Below are 20,338 nucleotides of genomic sequence, written 5' to 3'. Positions count from 1 at the left end.
GAACAATCAATATTGTGAAAATGACTATACTACCCAAAGCAATCTACAGATTCAATGGAATCCCTATCAAATTACCAATGGCATTTTTTACAGAACTAGAACAAAAAATCTTAAAATTTGTATGGAGACACAAAAGACCCCAAATAGCCAAAGCAGTCTTGAGGGAAAAAAACGGAGTCAGGGGAATCAGACTCCCTGACTTCAGACTATACTACAAAGCTACAGTAATCAAGACAGTATGGTACTGGCACAGAAACAGAAAAATAGATCAATGGAACAGGATAGAAAGCCCAGAGATAAACCAACGCACCTATGGTCAACTAATCTATGACAAAGGCGGCAAGGATACACAATGGAGAAAACAGAGTGTCTTCAATAAGTGGTGCTGGGAAAACTGGACAGCTACATGTAAAAGAATGAAATTAGAAGACGTCCTAACACCATACACAAAAATAAATTCAAAATGAATTAGAGACCTGAATGTAAGCCTGGACACTATAAAACTTTTAGAGGAAAACACAGGAAGAACACTCTTTGACAAAAATCACAGCAAGATCTTTTTTGATCCACCTCCTCGAGTAATGGAAATAAAAACAAAAATAAACAAATGGGACCTAATGAAACTTCAAAGCTTTTGCAAAGCAAAGGAAACCACAAACAAGAAGAAAAGACAACCCTCAGAATGGGAAAAAATATTTGCAAATTAATCAACGGACAAAGGATTAATCTCCAAAATATATAAACATCTCATGCAGCTCAATATTAAAAAAACAAACAACCTAATCAAAAAAATGGGCAGAATACCTAAATAGACATTTCTCCAAAGAGGACATACAGATGGCCATGAAGCACATGATAAGCTCCTCAATATCACTAATCATTAGAGAAATGCAAATCAAAACTACAATGAGGTACCACCTCACACCAGTTAGAATGGGCATCATCAGAAAATCTACCAACAACAAATGCTAGAGAGGGTGTGGAGAAAAGGGAACTCTCTTGCACTGTTGGTGGGAACATAAATTGATACAGCCACTATGGAGAACAGTATGGAGGTTCCTTAAAAAACTAAAAATAGTATTACCATATGACCCAGCAACCCCACTTCTGGGCATATACCCAGAGAAAACCATAATTCAAAAAGACACATGCACCCCAATGTTCATTGCGGCACTCTTTACAATAGCCAGGTCATGGAAGCAACCTAAATGCCCATTGACAGACAAATGGATAAAGAAGATGTGGTACATATATACAATGGAATATTACTCAGCCATAAAGGGGAACGAAATTGGGTCATTTGTAGAGACGTGGATAAATCTAGAGACTGTCATACAGAATGAAGTAAGTCAGAAAGAGAAAAACAAATATTGCATATTAACACATATATGTGGAAGCTAGAAAAATGGTACAGATGAACCCGTTTGCAGGGCAGAAATTGAGACACAGTTGTAGAGAACAAACATATGGACACCAAGGGGGGAAAGTGGCGGGCGGTTGTTGTTGGTGGTGTGATGAATTGGGCAATTGGGATTGACATGTATACACTGATGTGTATAAAATGGATTAAAAAAAAAGTTTGGCTAAATTTATAAGCAATTAACAGTATGTCATTGCTGTTTTAAATACCAGTTCTTTGATTCAGTCACCTGTTTAGGTGATTTAAATGTTGACAACGCTCTAATTAGAATTGGCTGACTTCTAAGAATTGAAGATTTTTTAATACTTTAGTTTCTATCATAGTATTTACATCTTGCAGTTGCTATTAGAGTCAAAGCTGTTTTAACAAAGAAAGGTAGGAAATGGAGCCTCCACAGAACACTCATTACATGCCTAGCACTATTCATGGCAAACTGCAAATCCAAACAACACCACAATGAGTTAGAGATGATATCCTTTTTGCAATGAGGAAAAAAAAAAGCTGAGAGATGTTGAGCAACTTGTAGAAGGTCACACAGCCCTGGTGGAGATTAGCTTCTTTTCATTTTAACTTTCCATTGTGAAGAATTCCAAGCATACATGAAAGCAGAAAAAATACTACAATGAATGATCACATTTTCAACTACTGCTAACATTTTACTATTGCTTCATTTCCCTGAATATTTTTGCCGAACCACTTCAAATTAAATTACAGATATCATGACATTTTACCCTTAAATACTGCATCATATATCTTTAAAAATTCTCCTACATATCCCATTTGATTATCGCACCTAACGAATATAATAAGTCCCTCATATTATCTAATATCTGGTCCTGATTCAAATTCCCCAATCATTCCCCAAATATCTCCTATAGCTTCCCCCCACAAACCAGAATCCAAACAAAAATCATTAATTGCATTTGTTTTTTTATGTCTCTAAATCTCTTTTAACCCAACCAATCCACCCCCACTTTTTTCCATGACACTGACTTTTTTTTTTTTTTTTTTTTTTTTGCAGTACACGGGCCTCTCACTGGTGTGGCCTCTCCCGTTGTGGAGAACAGGCTCCGGACACGCAGGCTCAGCGGCCATGGCCCACAGTCCCAGCCGCTCCGTGGCAGGTGGGATCTTCCCGGACCGGGGCACGAACCCGTGTCCCCTGCATCGGCAGGCAGACTCTCAACCACTGCGCCACCAGGGAAGCCCGACATTGACTTTTTGAAGAGACCAGGAGGGGAGTCTTGTAGAAGGTCTTCACATTCTGGATCTGTCTGATGGCACTTCCTGGTGTTGTCTGACTTATTTTTCTAGTCAATGTGATTCCTATTAACACATTGTTAGATCTTAAGATTCGGGTTAAACATTTTTGGCAAGACTGTTTCATAGGAGATGCTGCTTATTTCACATTCACCATATCAGGTGGCACACATCCAGCCATCCCACCATTAGGGATGCTGGTTGGATCACTGACAGCTGGATCCCTGGAGGGAATATATACAATGAATTTTATGGGAATGTTTGTTCCTTTGTGATTAACAAGCAATCTGTGGGTGAGCTTTGGTATCATGTAAATATGGCAAATGAAAATTTTAAAAAATAAGCATCTTAATTAACTTAAGTTTTAGTTCTAATTGATGATCCTTGTCAGAATCATTATTTTAATATCACTAGCATTATCAACTTTATCATTCCTTCTACTTTATTAGCTAGCATTCTTTTGAAGAATACATTCTCCTGAAGAATATACAGTTAGTATGTAGCATGTCTTAAGAAGAGCTTTATCTGCTCAACTGGATAACTATAGTATCCCTTTAAAAGGAAGGGAAAGTACTGATTTTTTTTCCTTATAATTTTCAATTTTCTAAGAATTTGGTCATAGATGGCAATGTGAGCTGTTTTGTGGTTGGTGACGCGTTTTGTTTTAGTTTTGATTTCTTTTTCTTGATTATCCTTTTAGACTCATGGATTTTTATATTCAGTAATACAAATTTTATTTTAATAACTCCCTGAAAGTAAGATTCAAACAGTGGTTTGTCTCAATTACAATCACACTGTTTTTTTATTACATCATCATCTCATAAAGTGTCTCATGGTTGAAAAATTCCACAGAAGAATCATCTTTTATTTAGCTAAAGTTTGAATATTAATTTTAAGACTTGTGAAGCTGAAAAAAGGATAAAGATGTAAGAAGAGGTTCTGTGTTTTTAAATCCTAGTTCTAAATAGTCCAAACATCAGTGATTATTCAAAAACCGGGAAATTAAAACACAGATCACGAAGCAATTAGTCATAACCTCAAACAAACACATGACTAGAATTAAGAGTCTTTGGGCAACAGATTATGACAGTTAAGAACTGTTCTTACATTAGAGTTCTTAAAGTTAAGATAATATATTTGGAAAGCCTCAGATTTAGTGATCTTCTTATGACATCTTAATCTTTAATTGTTTATCCTTTATGAATAAATCAAATTTCAAAATACATCTAAAGAAAATATTTTATAAATTAAAGTCTGACTACTATCAGAACTCAGGAACTCAGACTAATTTGTATATTTGCAGGGGACCAATAATAAAAAAAGTGGGAGAAGATATAAATTACTAAAAATTTTGATTAAAAAGAGAATGCAACTTATATTTTAAAATACGCCCAATGTTATAAATCTTGTTTTTTATAATATACTATTAATTAATAAAATTATATTAAAATATTCATTTATTTAGTCAACCTGTTTTCCTTGAAAATCCCTTTAACTCTATTTTACCGTATAAATATTAACTTTAGGTCAACCTATATTGATTAGCATAATTTGTGATTGAGTAGAATCTAAATTAGTGAGCTTTAATTGCCTTTTAGTTTTTAAGGACATATAATTTAGAGTGTATATCACAGTATTTTAGAAGCCTAAAACTTAGCTCTTATGGGAACTAAAAATTCACTGTCAAGTCAGATTTTAAGTCTGTGTATGTTTTGCAATTTCCAAAATTAAAAATTCAACTTCATATGCTTTCAAATGTTTGTTCAACATGTATTATGAATCAGCTTTTCTTGGAAAAAACTGAAGTGTGTTTCCTTTACAAAGTTACATTAATCACAGTTCCTCAAACCTCAGAGTGCTGACCATCCTTTTTCTTTCCCTCATCTTTTGAAAGGTATAATTGACATAGCATTGTGTAAGTTTAAGGTGTACAATGTGTTGATTCGATACACTTATATCTGGCAAAATGATCACACTGTAGCCTTAGCTCACACCTCCAACATGTCATATAATTTCCATTTCTTTTTTGTGGTGAGAACATTTAAGATCTACTGACCATTTTAATCTACATTTAACTTAAAAATGAGAATTTAGAATAGGTACATTTCAAACCACTATGTTACTGCTCTACCTACGCATGCAAATCAGTGTCAAATTCTGTGATGATCTGCAGGCTTCAACCTCAAGTTCAAGAACAGAGCAATACAAATCATTTTTAGATCACTGATGCATAAGGAGTTTTGGCTAGTGTAGAGTTTTTTAAATAACCTTAGATGCAGAATTTTATTATAATTATAATTTAATTATAATAAATAATTATTTATAATAAAATAATTATATTTTATGAAAAGCATATAATTTTCTGATTTCATTTTCCAGCTAAAAATATTATTTCAAATAAAACTTTGTGCATTGAATACCATTGCAATCCAGCAGCAACAAGCATTGTATCATTCTTTTAGTCTGCGTCTTTTAAAAAGTACTTAATGCTCAAACTTTACTTGCCTCAAAGATTTCCTAGAACATCATATAAGGCCATTTTATTAGTCTTTCCCAAATAATGCAAAAAAAAAGTCCAGGGCTCATTGTTTCTTATGACAAATTAAACAAAACATTTCTCCAGTTAAAAATCTTAAAAGTTTCTTCTACAATTCATAGCTTAACTACGATAAACTTTTTTTCCTCTACGAAAAATATGGCAAACTATTTCTATGTCTGTAGTAAAAACTCCTGCAAGAGTTGTAACAGGTCTCTGAAAGAGAGGGGTTAGACTCTCAAAAGAGAGCAAAATCTGATTACCTTAGATAGTATGCAATATCTAGAACCTTAAAAAATGTTATCAAAGCCAGAACCAAGGAAATCACACAAAATTTTTCACTGAGATATCCTAATCTTCAAAAATTCCAAAGAAGGGTCAGCATATGAGGCAATGTCCACTGATAAAAGGGAAAAAAGCACATTCTATCAATGGCTACAATTCAGAGACGGTCTCTGAGGAGACCAGTCACTGCCAAGACTGCCATCTGTTTGTTCTATGGGCTTGGGAGGCTCCACCTCCAACAAAACTGATATCATACGGGCAGGTGTACAAGAAACAGAAACAGGAAATATCAAAGTTTCCTTCCTCCCTTTCTTTCTTTCTTTCTTTCAGCCCCAGGAAAGCAAAATCAATCTAAGATAGGAAACTTCCCTGATGTTCCACAAAACACTACCTTATTTGGCAGTTGAGGGCTGAATGCAGAGCCCATATTTTTAATATTAGTTTGAGCTGGAATTAAAAATATCAGGTAGGGCTTCCCTGGTGGTGCAGTGGTTGAGAGTCCACCTGCCGATGCAGGGGACATGGGTTCGTGCCCCGGTCCGGGAAGATCCCATATGTCGCGGAGCGGCTAGGCCCGTGAGCCATGGCCGCTGAGCCTGCGGGTCCGGAGCCTGTGCTCTGCAATGGGAGAGGCCACAATAGTGAGAGGCCCGCATACAGAAAAAAAAAAAAAAAAAAAAAAAAAAAAAAAAAAAAATATATATATATATATATATATATATCAGGTAAAATAAACTAAAAACTGAATTACAACCCAGTGTCAGGATTTTGCACAACAATATGAAACATTAAATAAGGAGATGTAATTTGTTTTTTAGGAAGTCAGATGGGACAGAAAGCAAAGGGACTATGTATCAAAGATTCTTTTTCTTTGTATCGTTGGGTACAGTTTCTCGATTTACATGGAAAACGTCAAGCTGTAATTACCAACTTTTCGGAGCTCAAAGGAAGATTCAAACTGGTGCCCAGATGCCAGGAGGAGGACCGCATAATTAATTCCTGACTGTAGTGTTGGCTCAGATTCAAATGCCTTTTTGAACCTATAAAAAACACACACACACACACAAATGTACAAGTTTACTTTTTCAGTCATGAAACTTTGAGTTTGCAATAGCTTCTGTTTGCATAATTCCAAGGCCTGAGCAAGTAAAAATATTCCACTGGTCTTCACCCCAGAGTCTAGCGTGCTATTAGGATTTAATGCTTAAGTGACTGTATACCCTCACCCTCAGCAAAATGGCATTCCGCCCACTTAACTCAGCCTCATCATAGCATCTCCAGTCTTTAAAAAAATCCTCTCTTCAAAGTCTTCCAGAAATGTGAGAGCGTGTGTGTGTGTGCAAACATGTGTAAACAGTGAAAATTTAAAGATAAGAACCCTGTACATATTTTTAAGTGGTTTTTAAAAGCTTTAAAAATACACAAAGCAAAAATATACACATATACACAAAACAATGAGGAAGATCATTTATGTAACATACTGAAACAATCACTTCCATAAGAGTGATATAGAAATGCAATAAAGAAGGTCAGTTTCAGTAAGAAATTAAGGAAAACAGAGATTGTGCCTATGCATACTAATTTTGGCTCAAAGAGAATGAGAACACTTTTCTGAATATGCATGAAACTGAATATCAACCTTTACAAACGTTTCAACATTTGAAAAGACTTCAGTGTCTGTACATTCCCTGTATTTTCAAGGTAACACTTCCTAGGTTCCATTCAAGGGTCTCCTCACATACATCATTTAACAGGCAACAATATTCAATATTATTTCATTTAAGAGCATGAAGAAGAACAAAATTAAAGTAAATGCCCTAGTGACTAATAGAAACCGAGCCAAACATGAAAAATGAAATAGCTATTTAAAAAAATCAGATCAAGGAAAATATAAAGACTAAATACCTAATGAATAACTATTTAATGATACAAAAAAAGGATACATAGGGGAAAACACATTAAAATTCCAAGATAAAGGCATTCTTATTAAAATCATTAACTGTGAAACTGAAAGATGTGAATTGCCAAAATGGCAGCCAGCACAATAATGTACATTAGAGTGTATTTTTGGCTTTTATATACACTTGAAGTTTTCCATAATTTAAAATGGTAAGGTAAACTTCAAAAGAAAAGTACATCTTTTCTGAATATTGAGAATCATGTGCCCTTTTTAAGGGTCTTACTTTTTAAGCAAAAAAGTGTCTCTGAAAGGAAACAAAAATCAAATAACTATTAATCTTAACTCATTGGCTCGAATAGTTATGTATGTGAAATAAGAAAAAAACATTTCCAACTGCATCACTGTTGCTGATTAAAAAGTATTTTTATCTCTCCAGAAGTACTGGTGTTTCCCAAATCTAAAATGGAAAAAGCATGTCCCAGACTGCTGATATCCAAAGCAGGTCATATCAAGGAAAGACATGATTTATAAGTCTTAGACTCATATAAGACACAAAGGTCTTTGTGTTTGTTCAGAGGCAAGTAGAAGGTCCCAGTAAAAAAAGATATAGAAGAAAGGAGTTAATACCTTTCTTTCTACCAATACATTATAGTTTCCACAAATTCATATCAAGATACATAATATTTTCCAACAAATAAATTCTTTCATTTCTCCTAAAAGAACATGGAATAGTTCTCTTCAACATACTCAAAGGAAGATGCAGAAAGCAAGATAACACCAAATCAACCAATAAATATTGACTAAGTGCTTCCTATGTGCCAAACTAACCAAAATGAAAAGTTGGGCTTATATCTGTTTTTCTGTTACCATAAACAATACATTTAAAAATATTTTAACCAAAATATAGATGCAATAAATTAATAATTTATACTTTTTATGGCTCACAGCACTCCATAATAATAAGCTGGGTATTGAGGAGAAAGTCTTAAGGAAGTGGACATTCTCATGCACTGTAAAAGTACATTAGTATAGTATTTCTTGGAAGAAATTTGCCAATATCTATCAAAAATTGTAAAATATTAAAAAAAGCAATGCATACCTATTGACACAAGATTTCCATATCTATGGGTTTATACTAAGAAAAAACATTAAATATGTAATCAGAAATTTGGTTACAAGAATATTTGTTACAAAATGAAAAAGTACTTCCTAAGTTTCCCACAATATTATAAAATGGAATATGGAATAAAATGTATTCCAAATGTTGGAAAGCTATGTAACTGTTTAAATTAGAAGAATAGTCAATGTAAGGGGAAAATCTGAGTTTCCAGGTAAGATGTAATAGTCTACTTGGGAGCCATCACTCCTGCTACAACAACTAGGTGGGAAAAAGGATACACATCAAAAACATATCTTTATAGATGCTGGAGATCTATGGAAGCAACAGCACAACAAAATCACTGAGATAAAATTCCGAACAGGGAAGTGTCCTACCAAGGAGAGCTGAATTGCTTTTGTCGCTATAGGGGCATTTGCTGACTCCAACCATAATATTAAGCATAGGCTTGGCATAGGCAGAGGAACTCTACCTATTTGAAACTCTACTAGGGAAAATAGAAACAAGTGGATTTCCTGATAGTTGCATGGGCTGGCATGACAGGGTGAAACCTGGAGGAACCGCAAATGTGCAGCCGGTTTTCTCCATAGGACATTTGTTGAATGCTGGCTATATGGGCAGTTGGGGATCAGGTATGGCTGGAATGGCAGTGAAATATGAAGTCCAGCAGTACTTAGGAGTGAAGTGTTACTTGAGGGAGGAGCCTGCAATAAATAGATGGCAATCTCCTCCAAAGTCTAGATATGTATAATATAAGAGAATAAAGAGTCAAACTCAAAACCCCAAAGGGCAGTTATAAAATCTTCCACAGTATTTAAGGGATAAGAAGATAGAGCCCTGCTTGGCTCTCAATCAAAAGCTGAGGGCGGTCACATCCAGGAAGCAGGAACAAAACAGAGATAGACAGGGTCAAATAAAACTGAAACACAGGACGGAGGAGTAGAAGGACGTACTCTCACTCCCTCTTGTGAGAACACCAGAATCACAACTAGCTGCTGGACAATCATTGACAGGAAGACACTGGAACTCACCAAAAAAGGTACCTCACATCCAAAGACAAAGGAGAAGCCACAATGAGATGGTAGGAGGGGCGCAATCACAGTAAAAACAAATCCCATAACTGCTGGGTGGGTGCCTCACAGACTGGAGAACACTTATACCACAGAAGTCCACCAACTGGAGTGAAGGTTCTGAGCCCCACGTCAGGCACCCCAACCTGGGGCTCCAGCAACGGGAAGAGAAGTTCCTAGAGAATCAGACTTTGAAGGTTAGTGGGATTTGACTGCAGGACTTCGACAGGACTGGGGGAAACAGAGACTCCACTCTTGGAGGGCACACAAAAAGTAATGTGTGCATCGGGACCCAGGGGAAGGAGCAGTGACCCCAGGGGAGACTGAACCAGACCTACCTGCTAGTGTTGGAGGGTCTCCTGCAGAGGAGGGGGGTGGCTGTGGCTCACCGTGGGGAGAAGAACACTGGCAGCAGAAGTTCTGGGAAGTATTCCTTGGCGTGAGCCACCCCAGAGTGTGCCATTAGCCCCATCAAAGAGCCCAGGTAGGCTCCGGTGTTGGGTCGCCTCAGGCCAAACAACCAACAGGGAGGGAACCCAGCCCCACTCATCAGCAGTCAAGCGGATTAAAGTTTTACTGAGCTCTGGGCACCAGAGCAACCCTCAGCTCTACCCACAACCAGGCCCTCCTATCAGGAAACTTCCACAAGCCTCTTAGATAGACTCATCCACCAGAGGGCAGACAGCAGAAGCAAGAAGAACTACATTCCTGCAGCCTGTGGAACAAAAACCACATTCACAGAAGGACAGACCAGATGAAAAGGGAGAGGGCTATGTATCAGATGAATGAACAAGATAAAACCCCAGAAAAACAACTAAATGAAGTGGAGATAGGCAACCTTCCAGAAAAACAATTCAGAATAATGATAATGAAGATGATCCAGGACTTTGGAAAAAGAATGGAGGCAAAGATCGAGAAGATGCAAGAAATGTTTAACAAAGAGCTACAAAAATTAAAGAACAAACAAACAGAGATGAACAATACAATAACTGAAATGAAAAATAGAAGGAATCAATAGCAGAAAAACTGAGGTAGAAGAATGGATAAGTGACCTGGAAGACAGAACGGTAGAATTCACTGTTGCAGAACAGAATAAAGAAAAAGAATGAAAAGAAATGATGACAGCCTAAGAGACCTCTGGGACAACATTAAATGCAACAACATTCTCATTATAGGGGTCTCAGAAGGAGAATAGAGAGAGGAAGGACCCGAGAAAAATGTTGAAGAGATTACAGTCAAAAACTTCCCTAACATGGGAAATGAAATAACCAATTAAGTCCAGGAAGCGCAGAGAGTCCCATACAGGAAAAACCCAAAGAGAAACATGCCGAGACACATAGTAATCAAATTGGCAAAAATTAAAGACAAAGAAAAATTATTGAAACCATCAAGGGAAAAACGACAAATAACATACAAGGGAACTCCCATAAGGTTAAAGGCTGATTTCTCAGCAGAAACTCTATAAGCCAGAAGGGAGTGGCATGATATATGTAAAGTGATGAAAGGGAAGAACCTACAACCAAGATTACTATACCCAGCAAGGATCTCATTCAGATTCGATGGAGAAATCCAAAGCGTTACAGACAAGCAAAAGCTAAGAGAATTCAGCCCCACCAAACCAGCTCTACAGCAAATGCTGAAGGAACTTCTCTAACTGGGAAACACAAGAGAAGAAAAGAACCTACAAAACCAAACCCAAAACAATTTAGAAAATGGTAATAGGAACATACATATGAATAATTACTTTAAACGAGAATGGATTAAATGCTCCAACCAAAAGACACAGGCTTGCTGAATGGATACAAGAACAAGACCCATATATATATGCTGTCTACAAGAGACCCACTTCAGACCTTGGGACACATTCAGACTGAAAGGGCGGGGATGGAAAAAGATATTCCATGCAAATGAAAATCCAAAGAAAGCTGGAGTAGCAATACTCATATCAGATAAAAGAGACTTTAAAATAAAGGATGTTACAAGAGACAAGAAAGGACACTACATCATGATCAAGGGATCAATCCAAGAAGAAGATATGACAATTATAAATATATATGCACCCAACATAGGAGCACCTCAATACATAAGGCAACTGCTAACAGCTATAAAAGAGGAAATTGACAGTAATCCACTAATAGTGGGGGACTTTTAACACCTCACTTACACCAATGGACAGATCATACAAAATGAAAATAAATAAGGAAACAGAAGCTTTAAATGACACAATAAACCAGATAGATTTAATTGACATTTATAGGACATTCCATCCCAAAACAGCAGATTACACTTTCTTCTCAAGTGCACACGGAACATTCTCCAGGACAGATCACACCTTGGGTCACAAATCAAGCCTCAGTAAATTTAAGAAAATTGAAATCATATCAAGCATCTTTTCTGACCACAACACTATGAGATTAGAAATGAATTACAGGAAAAAAAATGGGGAAAAAAAAAGACATGGAGGCTAAACAATACGTTACTAAATAACCAAGAGGTGACTGAAGAAATCAAAGAGGAAATCAAAAAATACCTAGAGACAAATGACAATGAAAACATGATGATCCAAAACCTATGGGATGCAGCAAAAGCAGTTCTAAGAGGGAAGTTTATAGCTATACAAGCCTACCTCAATAAACAAGAAAAATCTCAAATAAACAATCTAACCTCACACCTAAAGAAACTAGAGAAAGAAGAACAAACAAAACCCAAAGATGGCAGAAGGAAAGAAATCATAAAGATCAGAGCAGAAATAAATGAAAGAGAAACAAAGAAAACAATAGCAAAGATGAATAAAACTAAAAACTGGTTCTTTGATAAGATAAACAAAATTGATAAACCATTAGCCAGACTCATCAAGAAAAAGTGGGAGAGGACTCAAATCAATAAAATTAGAAATGAAAAAGGAGAAGTTACAACAGACATAGCAGAAATACAAAGCATCCTAAGACTACTATAAGCAACTCTATGCCAATAAAAAGGACAACAATAGAAGCAATGGACAAATTCATAGAAAGGTATAACCTTCCAAGACTGAACCAGGGAGAAATAGAAAATATGAACAGACCAATCACAAGTAATGAAATTGAAACTTTGGTTAAAAATCTTTCAACAAACAAAAGTCCAGGACCAGATGGCTTCACAGGTGAATTCTATCAAACATTTAGAAAAGAACTAATACCCATCCTTCTCAAATTCTTCCAAAAAAATGTGGAGGAAGGAACACTCCCAAACTCATTCTATGAGGCCTCCATCACCCTGATACCAAAACCAGACAAAGTTACTACAAAAAAAGAAAATTACAGACCAATATCACTGATGAATATAGATGAAAAATCCTCAACAAAATACTAGCAAACAGAACCCAACAACACATTAAAAGGATCATACACCATGATCAATTGGGATTTATCCCAAGGATGTAAGGATTTTTCAATATACACAAATGAATCAATGTGATACACCATATTAACAAATTGAAGAATAAAAACCATATGATCATCTCAATAGATGCAGAAAAAGCTTTTGACAAAATTCAACACCCATTTTTGATAAAAGCTATGCAGAAAGTGGGCATAGAGGGAAACTACCTCAACATAATACAGGTCATATATGACAAACCCACAGCAAACATAATTCTCAATGGTGAAAAACTGAAAGCATCTCCTCTAAGATCAGGAACAGGACAAGGATGTCCACTCTCACCACTATTATTCAGCATAGTTTTGGAAGTCCTAGCCACGCAATCAGAGAAGAAAAAGAAATAAAAGGAATCCAAACTGGAAAAGAAAAAGTAAAACTGTCACTGTTTGCATATGACATGATAGTATACACAGAGAATCCTAAAGATGCCACCAGAAAACTACTAGAGGTAACCAATGAATTTGATAAAGTTGCAGGATACAAAATTAATGCACAGAAATCTCTTGCATTCCTATACACGAATGATGAAAAATCTGAAAGAGAAATTAAGGAAACACTCCCATGTACCACTGCAACAAAAAGGATAAAATACCTAGGAATAAACCTACCTAGGGAGACAAAAGACCTGTATGCAGAAAACTATAAACACTGATGAAAGAAATTAAAGAGGATACCAACAGATAGAGAGATATACCATGTTCTTGGATTGGAACAATCAATATTGTGAAAATGACTATAGTACCCAAAGCAATCTACAGATTCAATGCAATCCCTATCAAATTACCAATGGCATTTTTTACAGAACTAGAACAAAAAAATCTTAAAATTTGTATGGAGACACAAAAGACCCCAAATAGCCAAAGCAGTCTTGAGGGAAAAAAATGGAGCTACAGGAATCAGACTCCCTGATTTCAGACTATACTACAAAGATACAGTAATCAAGACAATATGGTACTGTCACAAAAAGAGAAACACAGATCAATGGAACAAGATAGAAAGCCCAGAGATAAACCGACGCACCTATGGTCAACTAATCTATGACAAAGGAGGCAAGGATATATAATGGAGAAAAGACAGTCTCTTCAATAAGTGGTGCTGGGAAAATTGGACAGCTTCATGTAAAAGAATGAAATTAGAACACTCCCTAACATGATACACAAAAATTAACTCAAAAAGGATTAGAGACCTGAATGTAAGACCAGACACTATAAAACTCTTAGAGGAAAACATAGGAAGTACACTCTTTGACATAAATCACAGCAAGATCTTTTTTGACCCACCTCCTACAGTTAAGGAAATAAAAACAAAAATAAACAAATGGGACCTAATGAAACTTCAAAGCTTTTGCAGAGCAAAGGAAACCATAAACAAGATGAAAAGACAACACTCAGAATGGGAAAAAATATTTGCAAACAAATCAATGGACAAAGGATTAATCTCCAAAATATATAAACAGCTCATGCAGCTCAATATTAAGAAAACAAACAACGTAGTCCAAAAATGGGCTGAAGACCTAAACAGACATTTCTCCAAAGAAGACATAGAGATGGCCAAGAAGCACATGAAAAGCTGCTCAACATCACTGATTATTAGGGAAATGCAAATCAAAACTACAATGAGGTATCACCTCACACCAGTTAGAATGGGCATCATCAGAAAATCTACAAGCAAGAAATGCTAGAGAGGGTGTGGAGAAAAGGGAACCCTCTTGCAATGTTGGTGGGAATGTAAATTGATATGGCCTCTATGAAAAACAGTATAGAGGTTCCTTAAAAGGCTAAAAATAGAATTACCATATGATCCAGCAATCCCACTACTGGGCATATACCCAGAGAAAACCATAATTGAAAAAGACACACGCACCCCAATGTTCATTGCAGCACTATTTACAATAGCCAGGAAGCAACCTAAATGCCCATCGACAGACAAATGGATAAAGAAGATGTGGTACATATATACAATGGAATATTACTCAGCCATAAAAAGGAACAAAATTGGGTCATTTATTGAGATGTGGATGGATCTAGAGACTCATTCAGAGTGAAGTATGTCAGAAAGAGAAAAACAAATATCGTATATTAACACATATATGTGGAACCTAGAAAAATGGTACAGATGAAGCGGTTTGCAGGGCAGAAATAGAGACACAGATGTAGAGAACAAACATATGGACACCAAGGGCGGAAAGCGGGAGTGGGGTTGGGTGGTGGTGGGTTGAGTTTGGAGATTATGATTGACATGTATACACTGATGTTTATAAAATCGATGACTAATAAGAACCTGCTGTATAAAAAAATAAATTAAATAAAATTTTTTAAAAAATAAATAAAGTAATTTAAAAAAAAAACTGAAGCCCAGACCAGCTCAACTCGGTTGTGGTTTTTGAGGTAATCAGCTTCTCACCCTGCCTGGCTAACAGAGGAAAGTAAGAGCCTTCTATGAGAGAAAATAAAATCATCCTCAGTCTCAATAATTCTTTTTTTTTTTTTTTTTTTTCTTTTTGCGGTATGCGGGCCTCTCTGTTGTGGCCTCTCCCGTTGCGGAGCGCAGGCCCAGCGGCCATGGCTCACGGGCCCAGCCGCTCCGCGGCATATGGGATCCTCCCAGACCGGGGCACGAACCCGTATCCCCTGCATCGGCAGGCGGACTCTTAACCACTGCGCCACCAGGGAGGCCCTCAATAATTCTTAAATACAAAATATATGGCAGACATTAAAGAATTATGAGACATGCAAAGAGTCAGGAAAATGTGACCAATAAACAAAAGAGCAAAACAGACTAGAGGACCAGCCTCACAGATAATTCAGATGTTGGAGTTTGTAGACAAGGACTTTAAATAATTACTACAAATATGGTGAAGAAAATCAAGAAAAAAATGGACAAATGAATAAAAGAGAAACAATTTCAACAGAGAGTTGAAATCTAAAAAAAGAGAATCAAATAAGGTAGAACTAAAAAATACAATGCCTGAAAATAAGAATTCATTGTATGTGTTTAATAGCAGACTAGATGCAGCAGAAGATAGATTTGGTGAAATAAAAAAAACAGGTCAATAAAAAGTATCAAAACTGAAGCAGGGAGTGAAAAAGATTGGGGAAAAAACAAAACAGAGCATAAGAGACATGTTAGATATAGTTAAATGGTCTAACATATGTATCACTGTAGCCCCAGGAAGAGGAAAGAGAGAATACAGAACACAAGAAATATTTGAAGACATAAGGCCAAAAATATCCCAAACTGTTGAAAACATTAACCCACAGACCAAAAAGCCCAGCAAACTTCAAGCACGATTACATAATAAGCACAGCCTAAATGTCGAAACCAAAGACACAGAGGAAAATCTTAAAATCAGCCAGAAAGAGATACATTACTTTCCAAGGAGTAATACAATTGAGAGCTGACTTTGCAATACAAACTATGGAAGCCAAAAGATAATGTAACAACATCTTTAGAGTGATAAAAGGAAAAAGAAAAGGTGTAAGAAAGATGTGTTCATACAAACAAAAACTGGCAGAATTGGTTGCCAGCAGATCCTCATTACAGAAAATACTAAACGTATTCAGGCTGAAGAGTAGTGATTCCAGTTGGAAGCACTGAACTGCAGGAAGAGCATCAGAAAGGGTAAATATTTGACTATATATAAAAGATATTAACTAAACTATTAAATATTTACACTGCTCTAAGTTTCTTTCCTTGTTCAGGAAGTAGTAAAGTACAAATTTAAGGTAGACTGTAAAAGCCAAGGATGTGGATTGTCACCTCTAGGGAACTACTAAAAGCATAAAATAAAAAGTATTACTGAAGTGTTAATAGATGATAAAATGTAATACTAAGTTAATCGAAAAAATGGAGGGAATGGAGGATTAATGGAACAAAGAAGATATGAAATAAATAGAAAATAAATAGCAGGATGGTAAGACATAAGCACAACTACCAGTTACCACATTAAATGTAAATGACCTAAACACTCCAAATAAAAAAGACTTCTCAAATTTGATTTAAGAACAACAGCAAAAAAAAAAAAAAAGAAAAAAGAAAGAAACAACTATAATGCATTTAAAAGAGACACACTTTAAATATAAGGATACAGTTAGGTTGAAAGTAAAATGATGCATAAAGATGTATCTCTCAACTACTAACCAAAAGAAATCTGTTGTGATTAGATATTAGTATCAGACGAAACTAACTTTAAGGCAAAAATTATTGCAAGATATAAGGAGGAACATTTCATAATGATTAAAGGGTAAGTTCAACAGGAAGATTTATAATCCTAAACACACTTGTTAACATGGCTTCAAAATACATAAAACAAAAACTGACAAAACTAAAAAATAGACAAATCTACATTCATAGTGGGAGATCTCAAAACACCTCTCTCAGTGATGCTCAAACAGGCAGACAAAAAATATCAGTGAAGATATGGAAGATTTGAATAACATGATTAATCAAGTTAACCTACTTGACTTATGTGGAACACTACACCCAACAACAGTGGACTATATCCTGGGCTGTAAAGGCACCTCTCATAGAAATAGAATTAAACTAGAGAACAAGAAAGAAAGATATGTTTGTAAATTGGGCACCTACTTCTGAAGAACCCAGGGGTCTAAAAAGTCACACTGAAAGTTAAAAGGTATTTGAGCTGAACAATATTGAAAGTTCAATACATGAAAACTTCTGGGATGCAGAACAATTTTTATCTTTAAATGCATATGCTGGGAAGGGAGCAAGGTTGAGAAATCAATGCTCTAAGCTTCCATCTAGAAATATAACAGCATATATTCCGACACAAAGTGGAAGGAGGGTATAATAAAGGAAAGAACAGAAATCAATGAAGTAGAAAATAGATGTGCAATAAAGAAAATCAACAGTGCCAAAAGTTGGTTCTAGGAGAAGATAAATAAAATTGATAAACTCCTAGGTAGACTGCTCATAAGAGAGAGAAAGAGAATACAAATTACTGTTATTCAAAAGTATCAGAGGGCCTCCCTGGTGGCGCAAGTGGTTGAGAGTCCGCCTGCCAATGCAGGGGATACGGGTTCGTGCCCCGGTCTGGGAGGATCCCATATGCCGCGGAGCGGCTGGGCCCGTGAGCCATGGCCGCTGAGCCTGCGCGTCCGGAGCCTGCGCGTCCGGAGCCTGTGCTCCGCAACGGGGGAGGCCACAGCAGTGAGAGGCCTGCATACCGCAAAAAAAAAAAAAAAAAAAAAAAAGTATCAGAAATGAAAAGGGGGACATTAGTATAGGTCCTACTAGCATTAAAAAGAAACTAAAAGTATATTTGGAATAACCTTATCTCAATAAATACAACAACTTAGGTGAACTGGAAAATTTTCTTGAAAATCACAGATTAGCATGACACAAGAAAAAGAAAGGAAACTGAATAGTTCTATATCTATTACAGAATTTATAGCAATCTGAAATTATTCTTTTTATCATCTGTCTCCCACTATAGAATGTATATTCTCTGAGAGCAGGGACCTTGTCAGTCTTGTTGAGTACTAAATCTCCAGTGCCTGACCCATCAGGATGCCTGACTCATTGCAGGTGGTAACAAAATACTTGCTGAATGAAGAAAAACTGCATCCACTTCTTACCAAGAGCCAGGCTGAGATAAGTGATAAATACAGCAGGTCATATAAAATTCAAATAATCTATTCACTTCCCTAGTAATCTAAATCCTGACCTTGATAAGACCATAAGACCAGAAAGCTACATCCTTGGACCACATTACTAAATTGCGTACCATCTTCACCACATTACGTTTTAATATTATTGGAATTCACTATTTAATAAAAATATTGAAGACATTGTTTATATAGTTTTCATTGCTGCCTACTTAGAGTCTTACATGAAAAACTCCTTTAATTTATTGCTAGGGAGAGTAGTCTCCTCTGCAGAAGTGGCATATGATTCACTTTTCATGCTGTTACTTAAAAGCTTATTTTAAAGAGCATGTTGATCCTTATCACTAGAGTATCTGTGTTCCCCGGTGCTAACTTTCCATATATATTTTATCATTTCACTGTTTTTTTTGTTTTGTTTGTTTTGTTTATTTGGTGTACGCGGGCCTCTCACTGTTGTGGCCTCTCCTGTTGCGGAGCACAGGCTCCGGACGCACAGGCTCAGTGGCCATGGCTCACGGGCCCAGCTGCTCCGCAGCATGTGGGATCCTTCTGGACCGGGGCACGAACTCGTGTCCCCTGCATCGGCAGGCAGACTCTCAACCATGGCGCCACTAGGAAAGCCCTCACTGTTTTTTTTTAAATTCAAACTTGATAAAAATAAATATAGATGCTAAAATAATGAAACCATCCATTTCGACTGAAGATGATAAATTAGTCATTTTAGGGTAAATGTGCTGAGTATCAACAGCAAATCCCAGTGGCTTGCAAGTTTCTCTATCAGCTGGCTCAGCTCTGCCTGACATTGTTCTCCCTCTGGGACCCAGCCTAAAGGAGGGGCTTTCCCCAGAAAATGGCTAAGGAAAAGTATACCTGACATAGCCGCGACATAGCTTTTAAAGCTTCTGCTGATAAAGAGTATCAACCAACACACATACCCGAACCTCATGTCATGGAGTGGGAATATATCATCTTCCTATGAACAGGGACAGTGTATTTCTAACAATAATACAATATAGCCCTGATGATATTCTCTACCACAGGAAGCTGTGGGTACCACCAGATAGTAAAAGAAACAATAACAATAGCTACCTATCATGACTGGGCACCTACTGGGTACAGGCATTGTACTTGACACTTCGACCATAATATTTCTAATTCTGACAACTCTTTAAGGTAGGAAGGATTCTCTCAAGTTTACTAATCAGAACATTGAAGCATGGAAATAGTCAGTCACGCAATTTAAAAGTGGTTGAGCAGGAACTTTACCCAGTTCTGCTGGATTCCAAACCTGAGCCCTCTTCTCTGTATGACTCTGCTTATCCTTTGGTGTGTGTTTAAAAAAAATTTTTTTTAGTCCTTTTTCATTACCTCTGCTTTTGTTTTTGCTTTTTAGTAAAAGGGAGTTGGGTGAAATAGGAAGAATAATAATGAGAAATAAAAATAGAACTGCTTTTATATGAAGGATGAAGCTTGGATTCTATATACTACAGAAACAGGTATTGATATATTCTTGGAAAGAATGGTGTTTGTCATAAAATATATTTAATCAATCTTATTAGACTATAGACTAATATTTTTAAAAGACTGATACGGCAATACTGCTGGATGTGCCCATAAAAATGCACCAAAGACATTTCATGTCATTGAAAACTTTACAGTTTAACTAGCAAGAGGATAAATGAACATGAACAATATGTTAGTTC

The 20,338-nt window shown here is 36.4% G+C and overlaps 1 protein-coding gene across 2 annotated transcripts in view; it reads right to left on the bottom strand.

Annotated features, from left to right (window-relative positions):
* The window catches only part of MAP3K5 (mitogen-activated protein kinase kinase kinase 5), a 223,029-nt gene that overhangs the window by 97,030 nt on the left and 105,661 nt on the right, over nt 1-20,338 (bottom strand). For both annotated transcript variants that reach the window (XM_060114738.1, XM_060114739.1), the window contains exon 8: nt 6,429-6,541. In XM_060114738.1, the coding sequence (XP_059970721.1) occupies nt 6,429-6,541 (113 nt within the window). The remainder of the gene's footprint in view (nt 1-6,428; nt 6,542-20,338) is intronic.

This window comes from Mesoplodon densirostris, chromosome 12 (assembly GCF_025265405.1).
Source record: "Mesoplodon densirostris isolate mMesDen1 chromosome 12, mMesDen1 primary haplotype, whole genome shotgun sequence".
NCBI lineage: Eukaryota > Metazoa > Chordata > Mammalia > Artiodactyla > Ziphiidae > Mesoplodon > Mesoplodon densirostris.
The sequence above is the reverse complement of the archived record's forward strand: the minus strand, read 5'-3'. Positions and strand labels throughout refer to the sequence as shown.